Genomic DNA, 22,969 nt, shown 5'->3' with positions numbered 1-22,969 from the left:
TGCCTTAGCTTAGGCTTGTCTCAACTAGCTCTTAAAATTTAAATTAACCCATTTATATTAATCTATGTTTTGGCATGTGGCTTCTTAACTCTCCTCAGTACCACACATCCTACTTCCTCTGATTCTTGCCAGGGAAACTCCCACACCTCAGAATCTTTCCCAGTGTTCCTGTCTCTCCCCGGAAATACCACCTATCCTCTCCTGCCTAGCTATTGGCTGTTCAGCTCTTCGTTAAACCAATCAGAAGGTGCCTTAGGCAGATGAGGAAGAACAGAGACATATCTTCACCCAGTGTACTAAAAGATTTTCTCAACAACAGATAGTCTTGATACTTTCTGCCAAGCTGTGGGCCTTAAGTCTTTGGAAAGGAAGACTGCAGACATTGGGGTTGTGCCATAGAAGGAAGTGTAAATGTCAAGTTGTCACAAGTCTGAGGATTATCTGACCCAAACTTTCAACTTTCCATTGAAACTTTCAACTTTCCATTGGAATCAGCCTTCTTAAAGATTTACAGGGGAGTTAAGTCAGAGTCTGTTAGACCTGGAAAACTCTATGTTGCAGAGATGAACTCCAACTTCTGTCTCTACCTTTATCACCTACATGCTGGGATTACAAAACACATGTGATCACACCTATCTCAAAATACTTTTCTTTCTTTCCTTTCTTTTTTTTTAAAGGGTCTCTTTGAGTAGTACTAGAACCCACTGTGTAGACCAGGTTGGCCTCTAACTCATAGAGATCCTCCTGCTTCTGCCTCTGAAGTGTTGGGATTAAAGGTGTGCACCACTGTGCCTGACCATGGATACTTTTCTAATATTAAATAAAACATAGGCTCTTGGTGAGGATCCAGTTATTGACTGACTGACTTACCAATTGAGGCAGGGTCTCATATAGCCCAATCTGGCCTGGAACCAGTTTTGTAGCAAAGACTAGTTTATAATAATCCTTTTTTGACTACTTTCCAATGGTTGGAATTACAGGCATGTGTTTCTTTGCTGAGCTCTTCAGATCGATAGCAAACTCATACTGAAGTTTCTGGGTGTAGGTCCCAAACTAAGCACCCAAAAATCAGGGGAGGGAGAAAGCAATAACAGTCAAATTTCCAATTTGCTGAGCTTCAGCTATTACCATAGCCATACTCCCTCGCTTCAACCTTTCCAGGAATACCTTGAAGCCACCATTCCAGCTTTGTGTTGTTGCTTTCCTTGAACACCACTTGTCTATAAAGCCAACATCTATCTGCTCGTCCTAAGGCACACTATAAACAAAATATTTTTTAGCTGAATTTGTTACATTTTTTTCTTTTGGCACTACTAACTTTGGAAACTTTAGTTAGGAGAAACAAAAAATACTTCTAAGAGTACTGAGAGAATAATTATCAAAATTATTGTTTAGAGAGTTCACTTTTGAGACAGTGACTAACCAAGTTTTTACAGCCTACAACAGATGAACCACCTAACACCGGTGGAACTGTGACCAGCAGATAGGGCTCAACTGCGCGCGCAGCTCCCGGAAGTCCCGCCCAATTGAGTGGTTCCTTGGGTAAGAAGTGCCGTTTTGGCGGGGAATTGTGACGTGTGTAGATCATGTGTACCTGCTCCTGCGGCTGCCAATGAACTGGTCGGCGGGACAGCGAATCTGATCGTCTGGGTCTCGGGACCCTGGGGAACCGCGAGGCTACCAGAAGCGGGAGTGTGGGAACTGGAGGGCTGCCTCCGCCGCAACGGCGAGACGGAAGTCTAGCGGCCGCCCGAGCCCGGCTTCCTGGCGGTACGCGGTGCTCTCGGAGCGGCAGTCCCCGGGCTTCTGGGCCTGGCAGGCCCGGAGGCCTGGCGCGAAGAGGCGGGTCCTCACCCGGTGAGAAGGGGAGCTGGAGCCGACTGTCTGCAGCGCGGGGAGCCGGAACCACTCACCGGCCCGAGACCGCCGCGCTCTCGAAGGAACGTTCATTCATTCCCTTGCTGGACGCAGGGCATAACTGTTCGCCTGACATCTCGGCGCCTGTCTGCCTCGGGCCTGGGGAAGTTCAGCCTGTCTGGATTCCAGTACGCTGCTTGCATGTCCGAATAAAAACTAAACCGCTCGTTGACTTTCTCCGTACTGTGTTTAGCCGGAAGACTGGTTTCTTCTAGCTGTTGACATAGGCCTCGTTAGCGTCTGAAGATGGCTGAATCCAAAGAAACCATCCCTTCCTTAGGAGAATGTCAGTGCGGCATCTGTATGGAAATCCTACTAGAGCCGGTAACCCTTCCTTGCAACCACACGCTCTGTAACCCCTGCTTCCAATCCACTGTTGAAAAGGCCAACCTGTGCTGTCCCTTCTGTCGCCGACGGGTCTCTTCGTGGACTCGGTACCATACCCGAAGAAATTCTCTTGTCAATAGAGACCTGTGGGAGATTATTCAAAAACACTATGCAAACGAGTGCAAGCTTAGAGCCTCTGGGCAGGAATCAAAGGAAATCAGTGAGTAAAATTCAACATGGTTATTGGGTTAAAAAGAGAAAAGCCCAAAGTCGCCTAGAGAGGGAGCCATCATTTTCTATTAAAAGGGGGGCCGGGGGAGCGGTTGGTGGCGCATGATTTAATTCTTGGGAGACAGAGACAGGTGTATAGTTCGAGGTCAGCCTGGTCTATAGCGCCAGTTCCAGTCCAGCCAGAGCTACACATAGAAACCTTGTCGCGGAGAAAGAAAAAAAAAAAAAAGGAAAAAGAGGACTAAATAGTCTAAGTTGATCTTGGGGATTTGTGGTTTTATGAGCCCCGCTCCCATATCCGTTAAAGGCAAACGCAGTTTTTTTTTGTTTTGTTTTGTTTTTTGTTTTTGTTTTTCGAGGCAAGGTTTCTCTGTGGCTTTGGAGGCTGTCCTGGAACTAGCTCTTGTAGACCAGGTTGGTCTCGAACTCACAGACATCCGCCTGCCTCTGCTTCCCGAGTGATGGGATTAAAGGCGTGCCCCCCCCCCCGCCGCCAATGCCTGGTTTAAGCAACAAATCTTAAACAGCAACCCCCAGCTTTGTAGAGATGCATATGGTAATAGTCACCTTTCAAGCACTGCTTAAAGCAAGGTGCACGCCTTTAATTCCAGCCCTTGGGAGGCAGATGCAGGAAGTAGGATCTCTTGAGTTCAAGGTCAGCCTGCTCTATTTATTTGAGCTCCAGAACTACAATGGAAAGACTTTGTCTGAAAACAGATTCTTGTGGCCAGGTGGTGGTGGCGGGGGCACACACCTTTATTCCCAGAACTGGGGAGGCAAAATGTAGGTGGATCTCCAAAGTTCAAAGCCAGCCAGAGAGAGAGCACATCATGTGCATGCAGTAACCCTTAGAGACCAGAAGTGGCATCAGTTCCCCAAAACTACAATTTTTTAAGATTCATTTATTTATTATGTATACAGTGTTCTGTCTGCCATGTATCCCTGCAGGCTGGAAGGGCACCAGATCACATTACAGATGGTTGGGAGCCATCATGTGGTTACTGAAATTTGAACTCAGGACCTCTGGAAGACCAGTTAGTGTTCTTAGCCACTGAGCCATCTTTACAGCCCAAAATTTATTTATTTATTTGTTTGTTTATTTTAAAGTTCACTTGATAAATAAAAATAGCCAAGGTATCAAGAGAGCAAAAGGCAGCCCACAAAATAGAAAATATTTGTAAATCGTAGATAGTAAGAAAAATAATACCTACCTATAAGCAAGAAGGTCAAGCCGGGCGTTGGTGGCCCACGCCTTTAATCCCAGCACTTGGGAGGCAGAGGCAGGCGGATCTCTGTGAGTTGGAGACCAGCCTGGTCTACAGAGCTAGTTCCAGGATAGCCTCCAAAACAATACAGAGAAACCCTGTCTCGAAAAACCAAAAAAAAAAAAAAAAAAAAAGCAAGAAGGTCACTGCAAATTCTAGGCCAGGCAGGCCTATGTTGTGAGACCTTGTTGCAAAATAACTCATCAGAAAAATAAATAGCCCATTTGAAAAAGAAACTCATCAGGGAATCTGCATCAAGAACCTCAGTCTTTAAAAAGAAGTCCCAGTCTAGGCAGGACTAGTGAGATCCTATCTCAAAAAGCTTAAAAGTTGGTCCTGGAGAGATGACTCAGCAGTTAAGAGCACTGACTGCCCTGCCTTCCAAGTGCTGAATTTATCTTTTTGTTATCTAAATGAAAGTTTTTTTTAATGTATAGTTTTCAGATGATTCAAATATGAGAAGAAAGGTTCTTCCTCTTAATTTAAAACATATAAAATAAAAAAATTTGATGTGCCCAAGTGTCATCAATGAATGGATAAGCTAAATGTGTATATATCTACAACAAAATATACTGTTCACTCATTAAAAGGAATTGCTAAAGTTTTTATGTGGGATGAAGACTTTGTTCCCAGCCATCCTTACTGAGATGATTGCATCAGGAGAGTACTAACTTCATCAATGGGTCAGTCCACTGATAAACTTATACCAAATGGGCTGTTAGGAGGTGAGGCCTGTCTGGAGGAAATGCACTGTTTACTGTGGAATGGCTTGGAAAGGTATATATACTGTTCCTGGTTCCTTCTGTGTTTCTTTGCTTCTTGGCTGCTGTTGAGGTAAGCAGCTCTCCCGTACCAAGCCTTTTCACCATCATGTTTCTACCTTGCACAGGCATAAAACCATGGATGCAAAGCTCTGTTTAATCCAAGGTAAATCTTTCCTCTCTCAGGCTGTTTATGAGACATTTTGTCATAACAGTAGTGGCTAATAGGAACAAAATTGACAGGTTCCACAGCAAAGAATTAGAGACATGTTTTTTCCCCCTTTGGTTTGGTTTTCTCACATTCAGGTTATGCCTTTCACACAATTTATCAGTAAGAACATGATGCTATTTTGTCTCATGTATAATGTTCTGATTCCCTAGTAATAGTGACAGACTTCTCAACTGTATCCCTTGGAATTAATGTAACTATGAAATGATACTTTAAGACTGTGATTCTCCAACAAATTTTCAAGCAAATTTAACAACTATTACTCTTGCCTGCATTGGTTTCTACAAAATGACAGTTGCAAAATAGGAAATTTGAATATTTTTTTTTTGGGGGGCGGTTTCGAGACAGGGATTCTCTTTGGCTTTGGAGACTGTCCAGGAACTAGCTCTTGTAGACCAGGTTGGTCTCGAACTCACAGAGATTTGCCTGCCTCTGCCTCCCGAGTGATGGGATTAAAGGCATGCACCACCAACACCTGGTGAAATTTGGATATTCTAAAGGTGGCTCTTCTCTCCTGTAGCAATCTTTTTTTCTAAGAAGTCTGTGTGTTAGACCCATGTGTTAATGTAGTGTGGATAACCAAGAGAGTAGAGGACAACTTTTGGTTGTCAGTTCTCTCCTTCCACCATGTAGGTCCTAGGGATTGAACTCAGGTAGTCACACTTGGTGGCAAGTATCTTTATCACAAAGTTATCTTCCTGGCTCATATAGCCCTGGCTGTCCTGGAACTCACTCTGTAGAACAGGCTGTCCTCAAACTCACAGAGATCTGCCTGATGATGGGGGATGTTCTTCTGTATATGTGTTTCTCTTATTGGTTGATGAATAAAACAGTTTGGCCAACAGAGGCAGAAAGATAGGCGGGACTAGGAGAAGAGGAAAATTCTGGGAGAGGTAGAAAGAGAGAGACATCGAAGAGATGCCAGCTAGCCTCCGAAGGAGTGTTCCCGACCCTTCTCCGGTAAGATAAGACCATGTGGAAATACTTTTAGATTAATAGAAATGGGGAGGCTTTACCAACAATTTTCTATAGTGTCTGTGTTTATTTGGGGATGAAGTAACTGTGGGACTTGGCAGAACAAGAAAACTCCAGTTACAGCCTGCCTCTGCCTCCTGAATGCTGGAATGCCGGAATTAAAGGTGTGCACCACCACCACCCAGCTGACTCTTGATCTTTTAAAAGCTTGTGACTCAGACAGAGGGGAGAGGAGAGAGAGAGAGAGAGAGAGAGAGAGAGTGTGTGTGTGTGTGTGTGTGTGTGTGTGTGTGTGTGTTTGAGCCTAAGGCACTCTGCCACTGACTATCCTAGGTCTAATCTTTAGAAATTTGATGAAGATTTTAAAGTTCAGTAGTAAGGGTTAACTGTTAAGAAAGTAGTTTAAAGAGTCATAAGGTAGAGCCAGGCATGTAGCACACATCTCTAGACATAGCTTGAAAGAAGCAGAGGCAGGCAGGTTTTTGTGAATTTAGTAAGTTCCAGCATGACCTGATCTACATAGTGAGACAGTGTCTTTGAAAGAATGAAAATCTGAACACATTGGGACTAGTAAGGTGCTTGATGCTAGGTCTGACAACTGAATGTGATCCCAGGAAATCCTACATGGTAGAGAAGAGGGCCACCTTCTGAAAGTTGTCCTCTGGCCTCCACTCACTCCATGGTGTATGGCCCTCCACCCCAGAATAAATAAAATGTAATATTAATAAAAGCTGGATACAGATGGCAAACATTTGTAATCCCAACACTTGGAAGGCTGGGGCACGAGGTCTGCTGCAAGTTTGAGACCAGCCTAGGCTATGTTGCAAGAGTCTGAAAAAAGCAAAACAAGGGGCTAAGGAATGGCTCATCAACTAACAACACTTCTTCTATCGGACGGGGTTCAGTTCCCAGCAACCTCACCAGGACCTACAACTCCTTATAACTCCAGTTGCTGAGGATCTAAGGTCCTGCCCTTTTCTGGTCTCCATTGGTGCCTGCATGCCTGTGCTGAACATAAAACTCACAGGCATACACACACATGGATAAAAAATGTTTCTTTACAAGGAAAGAAAACAGGGAGGGTGGGGGATAGAGACACATGCTTTTAATCCCAGGCAGATCTCTGAGTTCTAGGCTAGCCTGGTCTACAGAGAGAGTTCTAGAGCAGCAAGTGCTACACAGTGAAACCCTGTTTCAAAAAACCAAAAAGAAAAGAAAAAAATTTATATATTACTTTCCTAAAGACAGAATGACAAAGTACCACAAACTAGATGACTTAAAAAAATGAAAAATTTCCTAATTTTTAGAGGCTAGAAGTCAAGCTGTAACCTTGACTTTTGCAGTCAGAAACAGAACTCTTCCTTGCTTTTATGTGTATTGATATTTTGCTTGCATGTATATCTTTACCATGTGTGTGTCTGGTGCCTGCAGAGACCAGAAGAGGATGCTGGCTCTCTTGAAGCTGGAGTTACAGGTGGTTGTGAGATACTGTGTGGGTGCTGAGAATCAAATCCTGGTCCTCTACAAGAGCAGCAAATGCTCTTAACCACTGAGCCATCTCTCCAGACCCCCTCTCTGCCTGCCTTGATACATCTCCCAGCTGTGCATGGTAGTCTTTGTTCAAATTTGTCTCCTATTTACAAGACTACTAGTCATAATTAAGATTCACCCAATAACCATACTTGAACTTTACCTCTAAAATTATCCAATTTCCAAATAAGATCCTATCCTGGGTTTAGAATTGGAACACAGCTCAACACGGTATCTAATGCTTCCTCTCAGAAAAAATACAAAACATTAGAGAAGACTCAGTTGGGCTTGGTAGTTCATGGCACATGCTTCTAATTACAACACAGGAGTCTGAGGCAGGAGGATCACAAGTTGGAAGCTTGTCCTTGCCTGGTTTTTAAAAATTACTTTTTCCTCTTCCTTAATCTCTTAGTATACTATGAGGGGTTACTTTTTTGTTTTGTTTTGTACGCTGTTGGTGGCTTTTTATGACAGGGCCTGATACATGCTAGATATGGGCTCTGCTGTTGAACCACATCCCTAGCTCTGCCTTTTACAGGTGTTTTGGTTTGGTTTTTTGAGACAGGGCTTCTTGTGTAACGCCTATGGCTGTCCTAGAACTCACTTTGTAGATCTGCCTACCCCTGCCTCTGGAGTGCTGGAATTAAAGGTGTGCACTACCGCCAACTGGCTTTTTATAGGTATTTTTATGGAGTCTAGAAAGAGTGTGTCTGTCTGTCTTTGTGTGTGCTCATTAAGTTTTAATGGGAAGCCAAAGTTAGCCATGAAGTTCTGTTGCCCTAATACTATTTTCTTCCCTGTGTGAAACAGTTGATGACTACCAGCCAGTTCGTCTGTTAAGTAAACCTGGGGAGTTGAGACGAGAATATGAAGAGGAGATAAGTAAGGTAGGTGTGAGTTTTTGATTTTTTTATGTTGTTGAAAATGTCTTTGCTATGCGCTCAATCTCAGAAATCTCATTTATATATAAGTCATGTTTATATAACTATCATGTACTGAAATGCTAGTGATTTTAATGTACTTTTATAGTCCCTCTTATTCCTCATTAATTAGTATCATGAAACTCAATCTGGCCTGAAAGTCTTTTGTGGCCCAGGATGACCTTGAACTACTTCTGATCCTCCTACCTCCATCTCATAGTGGTAGGGTCATTTGAATAGTGATGTCATACCTGGTTTTGGTTTTTCAAGACAGAGTTTCTGTATTGTTTTGGAGTCTGTCCTGGAACTCACTCTGTAGATTAGGCTAGCCTGGAACTCACAGAGATCCACCTGCCTCTTCCTCCTGAGTGCTGGGATTAAAGGCGTGCGCCACTAACGCCTGGCTGGGCTGTGTATTTAACTCAGCACCAGCATACTACTGGAGGAATACAGCAGCTGTGTGTGACATCACAAAAGGGGGTGTCGTGTCGTTTCCCCTCTCCCCACCCCTGTGGTGGGGGAATAAGACTTCAGAAGCAAACAAGCCCCAACATGGTATTAGCTTTATAATGAAATAAGGCTGATCTAAAAAATAAGAGCTGTTGACTTATAGGAAGCACACACAGTTCTATGCGGATGACAAGTTTGTTATTCATGGTGGTATCATCTAAGACATGAGTGAATAAAAGGATTCACAGTGATCTTAGGCTGCCAAAGACAGAGCTCAGGAGTAAATCTAGAAGAAGAGAGATGAGCTTTACTGACTCTACACAAGGAACCGAGAATCTGTTGTGATAAGCATTCATTTTGGAAGCTTAGCTACAGCAGCTGCTTCCTAAATGTTAATAGAACTGGAACATTTTACTCACCCAATATGACTTCCAGAAAGACTACTTGTTTGATTAGGAGAAGTGAGGGTTGGAGATAGGGGCTTATGATCTAACCCAGGCTGACCTTGAACTTGGAAGTATTCCACTTGCCTCAGCCTCTAGAGTTCTAAGATTACAGGTGTGTATTACCACACCCAGCTAAAGTCAAATGTTTGGGTCTTTTTTATTATGTCTGTACATGTGTGCCCATGCATGTGGAGTCCAGAAATTGACATCTGGTATCTTTCCTGATCAATCTCAACTTTTTTTTGAATCTCAGTCTCTCCTGGATCCTGGAGCTTATCAATTCAGCTGGACTGACCAGCCAATGAACACCTGGGATTTAGACTGATGCTAACACATCATCCACCTTTCCTTATGCTTGCATAGCATGTGCTAACCACACTGAGCCATCTCCCCAGCCACCTAAAGTCAGCATATGTTTGTCAGTTACAAAGTTAGTGTGTATGCACAGAGGGTGTTGGGTGTCCTCTGTCATTCTCCACCTACTCCTTTCAGGCAAATGTCTCCTGAACTCGGGACTTGCTTTTTTTTCCTAATCAGCTAGTCTGGAAGCCAACAAGCCCCAGTGATCCTCCTGTTTTCACACACAAATAATATTTACAAATAACAAACAAATGCCAGGTATAGTGGTGAATGTCTTTAGTCTAGCACTCAGGAGGCAGAGGCAAGCGGGTCTCTGTGAGTTCCAGGAGAGCTAGGGCTGCATGCACAGAGATGAGCTAGGGCTGCATGCACAGAGATGAGACCCATCTTTAAAAAAACAAAAAAAGCAGCAGCAGCTGAGTCTAGGGTAATTCCTCCCTTGGCTCCCATTCTACTTTTGAGAGTTCTTTCTCTTTTCCTTAGTAAATCTGCTAGAACAAGCAGAGACAGCTAGGTCTACCTTAGTCAGCACGCGACTGTCCGTGAACTGAGGAAACATTGCTTGTCTGTGCTGCTGTGGCGGAAACGGTAAGGACTGGGGGCCAGAGGTCCCCCTGAGGTGTAGGACTTTGAACTGCTCGCTGTATAGCAGTTTGCTATGGAGACTTGAATTTCATTGGAGAGAAATTCTTGACAGTTTTCACTTCATTTTCTTTTACAGTTACTGTGAAATATGAGTATGTAGAAATTTCAGCAAAGGATGTCCTTTATGATTTTTAAGGTGGAGGCTGAACGACAAGCCAGCAAGGAAGAAGAAAATAAAGCCAGTGAGGAATACATACAGAGATTGCTGGCAGAGGAGGAGGCGGAGGAAAAGAGACGGACGCAGAAGAGGAGAAGTGAGATGGAGGAGCAGCTGAAAGGCGATGAAGAGCTGGCAAGGAGGCTCAGCGTCAGCATCGTAAGTGCCGGCCGCCATCACTCTGCTCCCCGCAGGGAGGCAGGCACCACAACCGCAAGTTTCCTAGGGTATCTGGTCTACTTAAGGGGGAGGGTTTTTTTTGTTTTGAGTATATGCCACATCTGTTTGGGTTGTCGCCAGAGTCCAGAAGGGAGCATCAGGTCCTCTAGAGCAGGGTTATAAACAGTTGGTGCTGACATGGGTGCTAGGAAGAGACCTGGGTCCTCTAGAAGAACAGAGAGTGGTTTTACCTTCTGAGCCATCTCACTAGCCCCAAGGGGGGAAATTAATAGCAACTCTTCTTATTTTTTGTTGAGTGTTGTTGTTTGTTTGTTGAGACAGGAGCACTCTGTAATCCTGTGTAGTCAAGGAACTCCCCATGCAGATCTTACAGAAATCCTCCAGCTTTTGCCTCCTGAGTGCTGGGATTAAAGGCAAGAGCCACTGCTCCTAACCCAACAAACTTTTATGACTGAAATATTTTTGTGTATTGTTACCTATTTGCTGTAGTTGGAGACATACTTATCAGTGGTACAGATCAAATCCCCAGACCTTGGGTATGCTAAACAAGTAAGCTATTCCCTCAGCCTGATCCTTTTTAATAATATTTTTAATAATATTGTGTAGGTACTACATGAGTGGCAGTCAAAGGATAGCTTGCAAGAGTTGGTCCTCTCCTTCCTCTATGTGGGTTCTGGGGATCAAATTCAGGAATCCAGACATGGTGGCAAGTACATTGACTACTGAGCCTAGCCTAATTCTTAAATAATATATTGAACTGGGACTTCCTTATCTTACCGTTAAACTACTATTTATGAAGAGCAATGAGAAGCAATATGGTAAAACATACACTAAACCCTAAGGGTTCTAAACCTATGGCTTAAAGAGCCTGGCAAATTGAAGCCAAAGCCTTAGCACAAGCTATAGCAGTAAGCTATATGCCTTGAGCCCCCCTAGGCTTCTTTTAAAATACAGACTCTCAGGGGCTGGTGTCATGTTTCAGCATTAACAGCACTGGCTGCTCTTTCAGGAACTGGATTTGATCCCCAGCACATGTTGTGCACAGTCACACACGTGGGCAAAACACCTATACATGAAGAAATCATTAAAACAATTTAAAGTATGTTGAAAATAAAGTACAAGTACTCAAACCTACTCTAAATCAAATTGACTTGGGCTCTCTGGGGATGCGTCTTAGTGAGTGAAAGACCCCGAATTTATAGAAATAAAATATAAGCTTAAACAGGGAGGGCACCCCACTAGAGAACTTGGGAAGTGAACAAAGGACCCCATCCCAGGAACCGGCCATACCACAGAATGGAATGTATGGTTTAGCAACCTTAATTGCAGAAGGGCTGTAAATCCACAAAAGGCCAATTACGGGCTGCCGACCATCTGTGAAGAACTGACCAGGGCGTCAGAGATGGGCAAAAAAGACTAGTGGGAAACAAGGAGATAACACTATTTACTTAGGGAGAGATAATTAACCATGCCAAGGTTTGAAGAATTTACAACATTGTAGGTCAGGAAGACATCTACTTCCCTGGGTCAGGAGTTACGTACCCCCTTCCCCAGTCACGAGATAGGGACCCCTCCCAAAAGCTTGTGGTTTTTGTCTTTAAAAGCTGATTGTAACTGAACCTTGGGGCCAATCGGTCTAAAAGCTGACCGAGAGGCCCATCTGCAGATGCCTAATTAAAGCCTCTTGCGTGTTGCATCAATTGGCGCGTGGACTCTTGATTCTTGGGGTGACAAATCCAGCTTGGGGACCCCTCCTCAATTCGGGGTACCCCAACATGAGTACTGTTTCCAGTGAGAGCTAGGGTGTCTGAAATATTGAGGGTACAGAGCCACTGAGAATTAACTCCCCTACTTTTGAAAAATACATCTGAGAACATATTTCACCAAAATGAAATATACCTAGAATTTTTTAATGAATCTTACCATTAATAATGTACTCTTAAGCTCTGTGATCTTAATCCCTTTTGTTATATCCTTTTCTCAGTTTGAGTAGAAATTTAGAAAGATATGTAATTAAGAAATTAAAAAATAACCAGCCGAGGGTCAACCCTTGCACTTTAGGAGGGGGAAGCAAAAGGATCACTGCAGTTTCAAGGCCAGCCTGAGCTACATATTTGAAACCCTGTCTATGAACAAAGCAGAGAGAGATGGAAACATTTGAAGAGGGGAATTCAGAGTCACTTGTACCTGACTTACAGACTAATTCTAGTTTCACATGAGGTCCCAGAAGATTTATTGAAATTTTAGGGTAATTTTTGGGTTAATGTAAATTTTAGAGATGATAAACAATTATGACTTATTTCTGTGTAGTAATTTTTGTTTCAGATATATCCTTGGCTCTTTAATTACATGAGACTGTCAAAGGCTGGCAAGATGGCTTAGTGGTTAAGGGTACTTTCTAGCCCGGCTTTGGTGGCACATGCCTTTAATCCCAGCACTGGGGAGGCAGAGGCAGGTGGATCTCTGTGAGTTCAAGGCCAGCCTGGTCTAGGGAGTGAGTTCCAGGTCAGCCTCCAAAACAATACAAAGAAACCCTGTCTTGAAAAACCAAAAAAAAAAAAAAGAGTACTGTCTATACTTGCAGAGAACCCAGGTTTGATTCTCAGCACCTGCCATAGATGGCAGCTTACAACCATCTGTGACTATAATTCCAGGGTATCCAACACCCTCTTCTGAACTCCTGGGGCATCAGGCATGCATGTGTGGTGTACAGACATATGTGCTGGTAAAATAAGTAAATCTTTATTGAAAACAAAACGAGCTGGGTGGTGGTGGCACACACCTGTAATTCCAGCACTCAGGAGGCAGAGGCAGGTGGATCTTTGAGTTCAAGACCAGCCTGGTCTACAAAGCAAGTTCCAGGACAGCTGGAGCTGTTTCACAGAGACCCCTTGTCTCAAAAAAAGAAAGAAAGAAAGAAAGAAACCAAGAAGAGGCTGGAGTTCAGTGGTTAAGAATACTAGCTGGTCTTCTAGAGGTCCTAAGTTCAATTCCCAGGAACCACATGTAATGAGATCTGGTGCCCTCTTCTTTTTTTTTTTTTGGTTTTTTGAGACAGGGTTTCTCTGTGGCTTTGGAGGCTGTCCTGGAACTCACTTTGTAGACCAGGCTGGCCTCGAACTCACAGAGATCCGCCTGCCTCTGCCTCCCGAGTGCTGGGATTAAAGGCGTGCGCCACCAACGCCCGGCCTGGTGCCCTCTTCTAACCTGCAGTGATACATGCAGATAACAAACAAACAAGTAAATAAATAAATCTAAATACAAACAAAAAAACCAGTGAAATTATCAGCTTGGAGATTAATTAGTGTCATCATTCTTTGAAGGAGAGTGTATTTGTGTGTATGTTGTTTGATTTTATATATATAATAACAAATGTGTTTAATTTAGATGAACTTAAATGAGCTTATTTTTGTTTATAGAGGCATCCCTTGGCATATAAATTAGTTTTTGGAATCTCCCATGTATATAAAAATGTAAAGATAGTCAAATATTATATAAAATGGCACAGCTTTGCATATAACCAAAAAATATTCTCCTGCATCCTTATTTTTATTACAATTATGTATTTGATGAGTGTGTGTGTACACATGTACCACAGCATCTTGTGTGGAGGTCAGTGGACAGCTTGTGAGAGTTGGTTTTGCTTCTATCATATGGGTCCTGAGATGGAACTCAGGTTGCCAGATTTAGCATGAACACCTTGGCCACTGAACAGTCTTGCCTCCCGTGGACTTTAAATCATATCTTATGGTCTGTAATACAATGTAAATGCTATGTGGATGACTATTACGAAATAAAGTGTAGATAATGAGAATGAAGTATGAACATGCTCAGGATTCTTCAAAGGATTTGAAGAATTCGGTTTCTGAATAATTGTTAAGAATTTTGAGTTCATAGAATTCAAAGCTTTTTTTCTCATAATGTTTTTGTTTTTCTTGTGATTGAAGAACAGTAACTACGAGAAAAATATCTTGGCTTCTCCTTCGAGTTCCAGAAAATCTGATGCAGTCACAAACAAGTCACAAAAGAAAAATACAAACAAACAAAAGAACTTTGGAGATATTCAAAAGTAAGTGAACATGGCTGCCATTTATCCATTGATGACCTACTGTATACTTTGAGTTTTGTTCATATCGACCACTGATTCTTCAAGTTTTGTTACTGAGCTTATGTTTTTTAAAGATATTTTTGAGATATTTAGTATGACCTTTTCTTTAATGTTTTGTTTTGTTTGTTTGTTTGTTTGTTTTTTTGCTTTTTCAAGACAGGGTTTCTTTGTATTGTTCTGGAGCCTGTCCTGGAACTAGCTCTGTAGACCAGACTGGCCTCAAACTCACAGAGATCCGCCTGCCTCTGCCTCCCAGAGTGCTGGGATTAAAGGCGTGCGCCACCAACACCCGGCTTCTTTAATGTTTTTATACTAAAATACTGTATTGAAATCTGTAGTATGCAATATAAAAGACCCAGAGACAGATATTGGGGTTCAAACTTCAAGCTGAAGATCAGAAAAGCAAAGCAGCCAGCCACCAGCTCTTATTTCTACTTCAGCCCAGACCAAAGGGGTGATCTTCACACTTCTCCCGACTTCACTGTTCCTCATATTCACTCAGACTGATATGCTTTGTATCCTCAATGTGGTTGGAGAATGAATGCCATCTCTGAGACCCTGTTTCTGTCTTAAATACCTCTCATGAGTCCTGGGATTAAAGGCATGAGCTGTGTTAACTCTTTTAGACTGATTCAATCTCATGTGAACTCAGAGGTTCATCTGCCTGTCTCCTGAGTCCTGGGATTAAAGGTGTGTGCCACCACTGCCTGTCCTCTATAGCTTGTGGCTGACTTTGCTTTTTTAATCTTCAGGCAAGCTGTCGCACCTGCTGTGCAGCCTGCATCTGAGAATGTAGCGAGATGGTCGGGATAGATGACACAGAGACCAGTCGGTTGCTTTAAGAAAACTTTATGCTTCCCAAGTCAGCTTAGGAGGAGACCCCAAGTCCGCTTAGGAGAGAGAGCTCCCAAGAAAAAAAAAACGCTTCCCTTTTTTAAGGACTTCTGCCATCCATCTACATACAATTCTTTCCAGACTTCTCACCCTCCTGGCTGGTGGTTTAAGCCCCAGAATCGGGGAGACACAGCAGGGAGCAGGAAGAGGCATCTAGCCGTAGGGGGTGTCAAAGTCATGGTGTTTCAGTGAGTGAGCCCTTATCTGAGCCCTATCAAGAGCTTTATAGCACTGAATTGTTTTCAGTAAACATTATCTCACAGCTGCCTGCTCCCAGAGCAGAAGGGGAAGTGGGTTTCTGCTCAAGGTGTGGTGTCCCCACAGTAAGCCTTAATAAATCATAAATATATCACCACAGAGACCCCCATCCACCCCCTGCAGTGCAGGCAGGAAGCTAGGACTTCCAGCTGCTAGACAGGCACTCTCACTGTCCTAGACTACTCAGGTTTCAGGTTGTGTCCCTGGAGATGACATCTGCTCCAGTAAGTTAAATAGCCAGCAAACACACAACCTTTAGGTATAAGTGGTTCATATTCCTTTAGCATATTGCTTTTTTCGAGGTATTCAAGATTTAGTAACTTTTAACATTTTTTTGCTTAAAGATATTTGTCACCTAAATTGAAGTCTGGGTCAGCATGGCCATGTGAAGCTGTATGTGGAGAAGATAAAAGCTGCTTATCTAAGGTATGTTGGTGCTGAAGAAGCTCTCAGGGCTTTGACTCCTCTGTGGGTTACTAGGACTTGTGCGGTCTTCATCTCACTTTTTCTCTGTTATCAGAGGCGCTCTGCCATTGCTCCTCCCAGTGGATACCTCCTTAGTAAATATGCAAACAAGTGAGCTTATCTGTATCCAGGAAAACTTTTCTTCCCCACCCCACTCAACCCCGAGACAGGGTTTCTCTGTGTATCCCTGGCTATCCTGGAACTATAGACCAGGCTGGCCCCAAACTCAAGAGATCTAACTGCCTCTGCCTCCTGAGTGCTGGGATTAAAGACGTGTACCACCATACGCAGCTCTAATGATTTATTTTTATTTTATGTGCATTGTGTTTTACCTGTATGTATATTTGTATGAGGGTATAGTATCCCCTGGAACTGAAGTTAGACAGTTGTGAACTGTTATTTTGGGGGCTGGGATTTGAGTCCAGGTCCTCCAAAAGAGTAGCCAATGCTCTTAGCCACTAAGCCATCTGCCTAGCCTCATAAATGTTGTGCTTTTGTGTGTGTACAGCATGTGGATGTCTGGTGTTCAAGAAGACCCTAAGGGGGCATTGCCCTGGGCTGGGATACGGGGGTTGGAAGCTGTCGTGCGGGTGCCAGGAATCAATCGGAGTCCTCTGCAGGAGCAACAGGTGCTCTGAACCGAGCCAACTCTCCAGTCCCAAACTGTTCCCAAACATAGGCAGCAGCCTGGACTTGGCTTCTGGGCCAGGGTTTCTAAAATCAGGCTAACTTGACAGCATTTACACAGCTGATAGGCTACACCTGGCACCACTTTACCTAGACAACCTTAAGATGCTCTTCTAGGAGGGCTGTGTCAGTAAGAGTGTGGTGGCACTCAAACCCCATGTCAGAGTGATTTCTGGACCTATAATCCTTTCACTTAGGCAGGTGGAGGCTGTGGCCAGAAGATTGTGAATTGAACTACGTAGCAAGTTCCGTGCCAGTCTGAACTCATAATAAAACTCTGTTTCCAAAATATTCAATTATTTCTGGTAGCATCCCTAGTGGGCAGCTCTCAGGGATCTGTAAGTCACTTCAAACTTTGGCTTTTTTTTTTTTTTAATGTGTTTATTTTTTCAGGTGGTGGTGGTACCCCACCATTCAGGAGGCAGAAGGATTTCTGATTTTGAGGAGAGCCTGGTTTACAGAATGCGTTCCAGGACAGCCAGGGATACAGAGAGTAAAACTCTGTTTTAAAAAACCAAAATAATAATTTTTAAAGGAATTGTGTATTTTGCCTCCAAGTCCGCCTGCATATTTGGTGCCTGTGGAGTCCAGAAGAGGGCGACAAATCCCTTGGAACAGTCTCAGATAGCTGTGAACTCTCATGTGGGTGTTGGAAATTGAATTTTGGTCCTCTGGCTTGGGCCCTCTGGCTGTGCAGCCAGTATTAGTCACTCCAGTCTTGTAAGTTAAGTTCTTTACCTAAGGGCTAAATAAGAGAAAGCATATTTTTGCTAGTCTCTAATTTAGTGTTTCTATTCATGCTCAATGTAGATAAACCACAGTGCTGGTAATAGTATTTGTTACTTTGTCATTAGAGAAAACACAAATAGTGGCTAGGAATGTGGGATATGCCAGAGTTTGGGAGGCTGAGGCAGGAGGATCTTATGTTTGAGGCCAGCCTGGGTTACATGAGACATTGTCTTAAACAGACACATGTTCATAAAGGATATTAAAATGAATCTGCACCTACCAGGAACCTGAGAAACAGAATGAGCTAGAACTGTAGATCAGTAATACAGTGTATACATAAAGTGAGGTCCAGATTTGATCCCCGGCACCAAGGGAAGTGGAGGGGAAGGGAAACAAGGGTTTACACAAATTTTTTGAAAATCATCTCTTCCTAGATATTCAGATGACACCTTGCTAATATATCCTACTTAGTTTATCAATAATTACCTTTTATGAATTAAAAAAAATGCCAGGCGATGGTGGCGCACACATTTAATCCCAACCCACAGAGAAACCCTGTCTCAGAAAACCAAAAAAGAAAAAGAAAAACAAAACCAGATGTCACATAGCCTAGGGTAGCTTTTACCTTTTGCTATGAGGCCAGGATGATCCTGAACGACTGCTCTTTTTGCTTCCACCTCCTGTGTGTGGGAGTTTTGAGTATATACCACCGTACCTGATATTATGTGATACTAGGGTTTGAATCCAGGATTTCTTACATGTTAGGCAAGCATTTTGCCAGTTGAGCTGCATCTCCAACCCTTGTGTGTTTGTTTGTTCATTTGTTTTTAGGCAAGGTCTTACTGTGGCTGTCCTGGAACTTTGTATCTCAAGTTTTGTTTTTAAAAATAATTTGGCCAGGCGACGTGGTACACACCTTTAATCCCAGCACTCTGGAGGCAGAGGCAAAAGGGTCTCTGTGAGTTCGAGGCCAACCTAGTCTACAGAGTGAGTTCCAGGACAGTCAGAGTTGTTACACAGAGAAACCCTGTCTCAAGGGGAAAAAAATCTTCCTGGCTATCAGTAGTAGAGCGTTGTTCCCAGCATGTGACAGGGTCCTAGGTTTCATGCCCAGCAAAACCAAACAGAAAACGTTGAAGCACAGTGCCATATGCCTGTAGTCCTACAACATTGGAAGCTACAGTACAGAATCTCTTGTTCAAGAGTTTCAGGTCAGATTAAGTTGTCAGACCCTATCTCAAAGAAGAAATTTCCTCAGAAGAGATTTGTATAAGCACTTCATTCAGGCCCAGTTGGTGGCGCTTGCCTTTATTCCCAGCACTCAAGAGGCAAAGCCAGGCGGATCTCTATGAGTTCAAGACCAGCCTGGTCTACAGAGTGAGTTTCAGGACAGCCTCCAAAGCTAGAGAAAGAGAAACTATCTCAAAAAACTGAAGGGGAAAAAAACAAAGAAGGGCTGGAGAGATGCCTCAGTTAAGATCACTCAGTACTCCTCCAGAAGACCCAAGTTTGGTTCCCAGCATTTACATTAACTGACTATAACTCCAGCTCCAGGGGATTCAATGCCATCTCTAGACTCTGGAGATTTGCACTCATGTCCATATATCCCCTGCCACATATGCACACATGCACATACACACACACACACACACACACACACACACACACACACACACACACACAATATAAAACCTTTAAAATGCCAGAGAAGATCTATAAAGGTCAAGACGTCCTGGAGTCAAAGTTTATAAGATGAAAGAGGCCTGATGCCAGCTATTGGCCATATGTTAGATATAGGTGTGGGGCTTATTGTAGGCGTTCATGGCAGTGAAATTAATTGTCCTAATCTTACTTGGCACACAAGGTAAACATAGGATTAAGAAAGAATTATGATAGACATAGGTTCTGATTCTTGTTCCCATCAAGAAAGAGAAGAGAAGGAAAGGTGGGGGGAGCAAAGGTGATGAGAACATACCTTGTTAGTAATATGTGATGGTGTATAGTGACCGTTCACCTATGGTGTGGGGGTAGGTGGCTTATATATGTTCCCTTTATACAATCAGTAATTTTGTTTTCTACAGGAAATTGACAGTAGTGACATGAAGAGCCCTGTGTGGCAAGACACAGAAATTGAAAAAGATATGCCAACACTTTCTCCTCAGATATGCCTAGAAACCCAAGAACAAGGTTCAGAGTCTTTGGCAGAGTCACCTGTGCCATGGTTACGTGTCAGTGATGCCGAACAGTGCCTTGAAGGAACAGTTGAGACACTATCAACCAATCATGATGATTTATGTGTTGTAAATCATGAGGGATCTAAAGCCAAAGTTTCCTACTCTAATGAAGCTACAGTTAAGCCTTCTGGTAAAATAGAAAATGAAGAATGCTCTGTGTCAGGTATGGCCCAGTTAGCTGGCGGTAACAGAGTTCCAGAAAGTAGAGTACCTCATCTAGTAGTTGGAAAAGAGATTTCCGAAAAAGAAAACCAGGAGTCTGTGTCTGAAGTAGTCATGGATCCATGCTTTTCTGCAAAAAGAAGGAAAGTGGTCCTCAAATCATCAGATCAAGAAGAAACAGAAGTGAATTTTACACAAAAACTGATAGATTTGGAACACAGGCTTTTTGAGAGACATAAGCAAGAAGAACAGGACCGATTGTTAGCATTACAGCTTCAGAAAGAGGTAGACAAAGAACCGATGATGCTTAACCGACAAAAAGGATCCCCAAATCAGTACCAGTTGCGCACATCTTCACCACCAGACAGGCTGCTGAGTAAACAGAGGAAGAATTCCAAAGATAGGAACTCTGCAAAGCCCACTAATTCAGAGAGGTCCAAATCTCAGAGGAGCACAAAAGATGAATATTGGCAACCCTTTAAAAGCACATGGAAGGAGTCAGTTAATGGAAGAAAGATGCCAAGTTCTACTAAAGATGATTGTAGTAATGTATCTAAGCGCACTTATTCCCTACAGTCTAGTAATTCACAGAAAAGTATTATCCAGATGTTTCAGCGATAAACCAAGCAAAGCATGGCTAAAGAGAGTGTCTTGTAATCCAGTAAAGCTGTATTGTAAAGCTATCTCTTTCCCATCATAAAACTTTGAGATGTCATTAACTTCTGCTCAGCAAGCACGCTTACTCACTTTTCTAAGGGGTGATTACAAAGGAAGAGTACAAATATGTAGACTTTTCTGCAAAAGTCAGTGGCAAGGAAAGGTCCTTAAGAATTGTTTGTGTTGTCAGTACTGCTATGTTGTAATTGCAGCAGTCTTTACAAGTATAAAATGCCTAGGTGGGACATCTTCAGGTGCCATGAATGGGTAAGGAATCCGCAAGGGTATTTTCCATAACACTAAAGTAGTTTATTCCCATACCTGCTTTAAGCATTCTAGCATTTCCTTTGGTTTAAGATGGACTAGGATCTACATCAAGTAATTGACCAAAGGGCTACTAGGTGGTTAACACAGAAGGATTTAAGAGTGGGATGGGACTGAGTGGTGGGTTGGCAGTTAGGGGTCACTGGAACTGTAACCAGAAACTGGGTCTAGAATAGGCACTGGATTTCTTGTGGCACAACATGAACCCTTCTTTTTTTGGGGGGTGGTTTCCAGACAGGGTTTCTCTGTATTGTAATGGAGCCTGTCCTGGAACTCGGTAGACCAGGCTTGGCCTCGAACTCACAGAGACCAGCCTGCCTCTGCCTCCCGAGTACTGGGATTAAAGGCGTGCGCCACCAACGCCCAGCTCCATGAACCCTTCTTTAGGTGCCAAAAAATATTTTGGGTTTTCAGCTTTTACATCATGGTATCTTGGCAAATATTGGGATATTTCTACTGATCTCTTCTAGAAAAAAGGAAATCTACTGCAGGAAAATTATACTGTAGGCTTCTGTTGCACACTGTCAATAACCACCCTTATTGTTTACTGGCTCATACTTTTTGTTTGTGTGCAGAGATGGAAAGTGGTATGTGGGGTTTTCCCAGGCTTCCCCTGAAAGGTAATTCAAAGAAAACTGACTTAATCTTAGGAAGTTTAACTTTACTATTATCTTTCCACTAGTATCTGGTATCCTGACATCCATATACTGTGAACATAATGAACTGCCCTGGTACAGAGTTTGGCTTGATCCACATTTTTGTCATTTGAGCTTTTTCTTCCAAGTTTTGAGATTGTTTTTATGTTTATCTTGGCAAATTTTTTTCTAAGAGCAATTTAACTTGATGCTTTAAGTGTTGGAACACCACATTAAAAGCTATCACATTGAATCTTTGTGGAATATTTCATGACCAAAAGGAAAAAGAAAAAGAGGAGTGATATGGTTAGAATTTATGTACTTCTCCACCAGCTTGCCCAGGGGGAAGTCATCTTGATTGAAGTTGGTTTTGAGATTTGTCATTTCTCTTTTAGCCTTTCTGTTATTCCTATTGTTTATGCCTTTATGTTAGAAAGTATTACATTTTTCATTGGTCATTGGTGAACTGTTGTTTTCCTCATCTTTGTGGAAAACATTTAATTTTATCAGAATACTAAAGCTGTGCAGATGTTAGAAATAAAATTTAAAAGAGACTGGGCATGGTGGTACATGCCTAACTAATTTCAGTGCTTGGGAGGCAGAGGCAGTGGCATCTCTGAGTTCTAAATATATATATATTTCATTGATTAAAAGAATGATTAATAAAAACTGACTCATGTTTATTTTAGTTTTAAAAAATGGCTATAAACCAAGCATGGTGGTCCTTGCCAACCCTATCGAGGCTAGAGCAGGAGGGTTTTGATTTGGTGGCCAAGCTGTGCTGCATATTGAGACCATGTCTGTGGTGCTAGAGGGGAAACCCATAGCCTCACACGTGCTAGGTAAGCATTCTCTCACTGAGCTACATCCCCAGCCCAAGTGAAATTCTTTCTCAAAAACTAAAACAAAAATTAGCGACATAAAAAAATTAGACATTATGCATTATAACAAAACTACCATAAAACTTAACATAGTTGCTGGGCAATAGGCATGCTAGTGCTTTAATCTGAGCACTTGGGATGCAGGCAGGTGGATCTGAGTTCAAGGCCAGCCTGGTCTACACTGAGTGCCAGGACAGCTGGGGCTACACACAAACCCTGTGTCCACCCTCCACCCCCTGATAAATAATAAAGAGGTGAGAGATAGAGCCCAGTGGTTGAGTACTTCCCCGACTTAGGTTCAGTACTCAGTGACACACAGAGGGTGGGAGGAGAGCAACGTGTAGTTCTTTACTCCTGCTTTGACGGGCAGGAGGATGCAGGAGGATCTGGATCCTCAGCTACACAGGAGTTAGAAGCCAACCTGAGATTTACAGCTTCTCTGCCCCGGGGTTCTCTTTAGACCCTGTCTCAAAAATACAAACCTAATAACCTCCCTAAGGTTATATAAACAGTAACAACTGCTGGAGGACAGCAGATTCTCT

General features: G+C 42.9%; 1 protein-coding gene across 1 annotated transcript; it reads left to right on the top strand.

Moving 5' to 3' along the window:
- The first annotated feature begins 1,458 nt into the window (after positions 1-1,458).
- Rnf168 (ring finger protein 168) lies at positions 1,459-22,215 on the top strand. The gene is made up of 6 exons (XM_005071684.4): positions 1,459-2,464; positions 8,046-8,122; positions 10,193-10,372; positions 14,341-14,462; positions 15,998-16,079; positions 19,616-22,215. The coding sequence occupies exons 1-6, from the start codon at positions 2,164-2,166 to the stop codon at positions 20,549-20,551; spliced, it is 1,698 nt and encodes a 565-aa protein (XP_005071741.2). The 5' UTR covers positions 1,459-2,163; the 3' UTR covers positions 20,552-22,215.
- Positions 22,216-22,969: the final 754 nt, after the last annotated feature.

The sequence above is a fragment of the Mesocricetus auratus genome, unplaced genomic scaffold, assembly GCF_017639785.1.
Source record: "Mesocricetus auratus isolate SY011 unplaced genomic scaffold, BCM_Maur_2.0 Super-Scaffold_100008, whole genome shotgun sequence".
In the NCBI taxonomy this organism is placed as follows: domain Eukaryota; kingdom Metazoa; phylum Chordata; class Mammalia; order Rodentia; family Cricetidae; genus Mesocricetus; species Mesocricetus auratus.
This window is presented reverse-complemented; position numbering and strand designations above follow the sequence as displayed.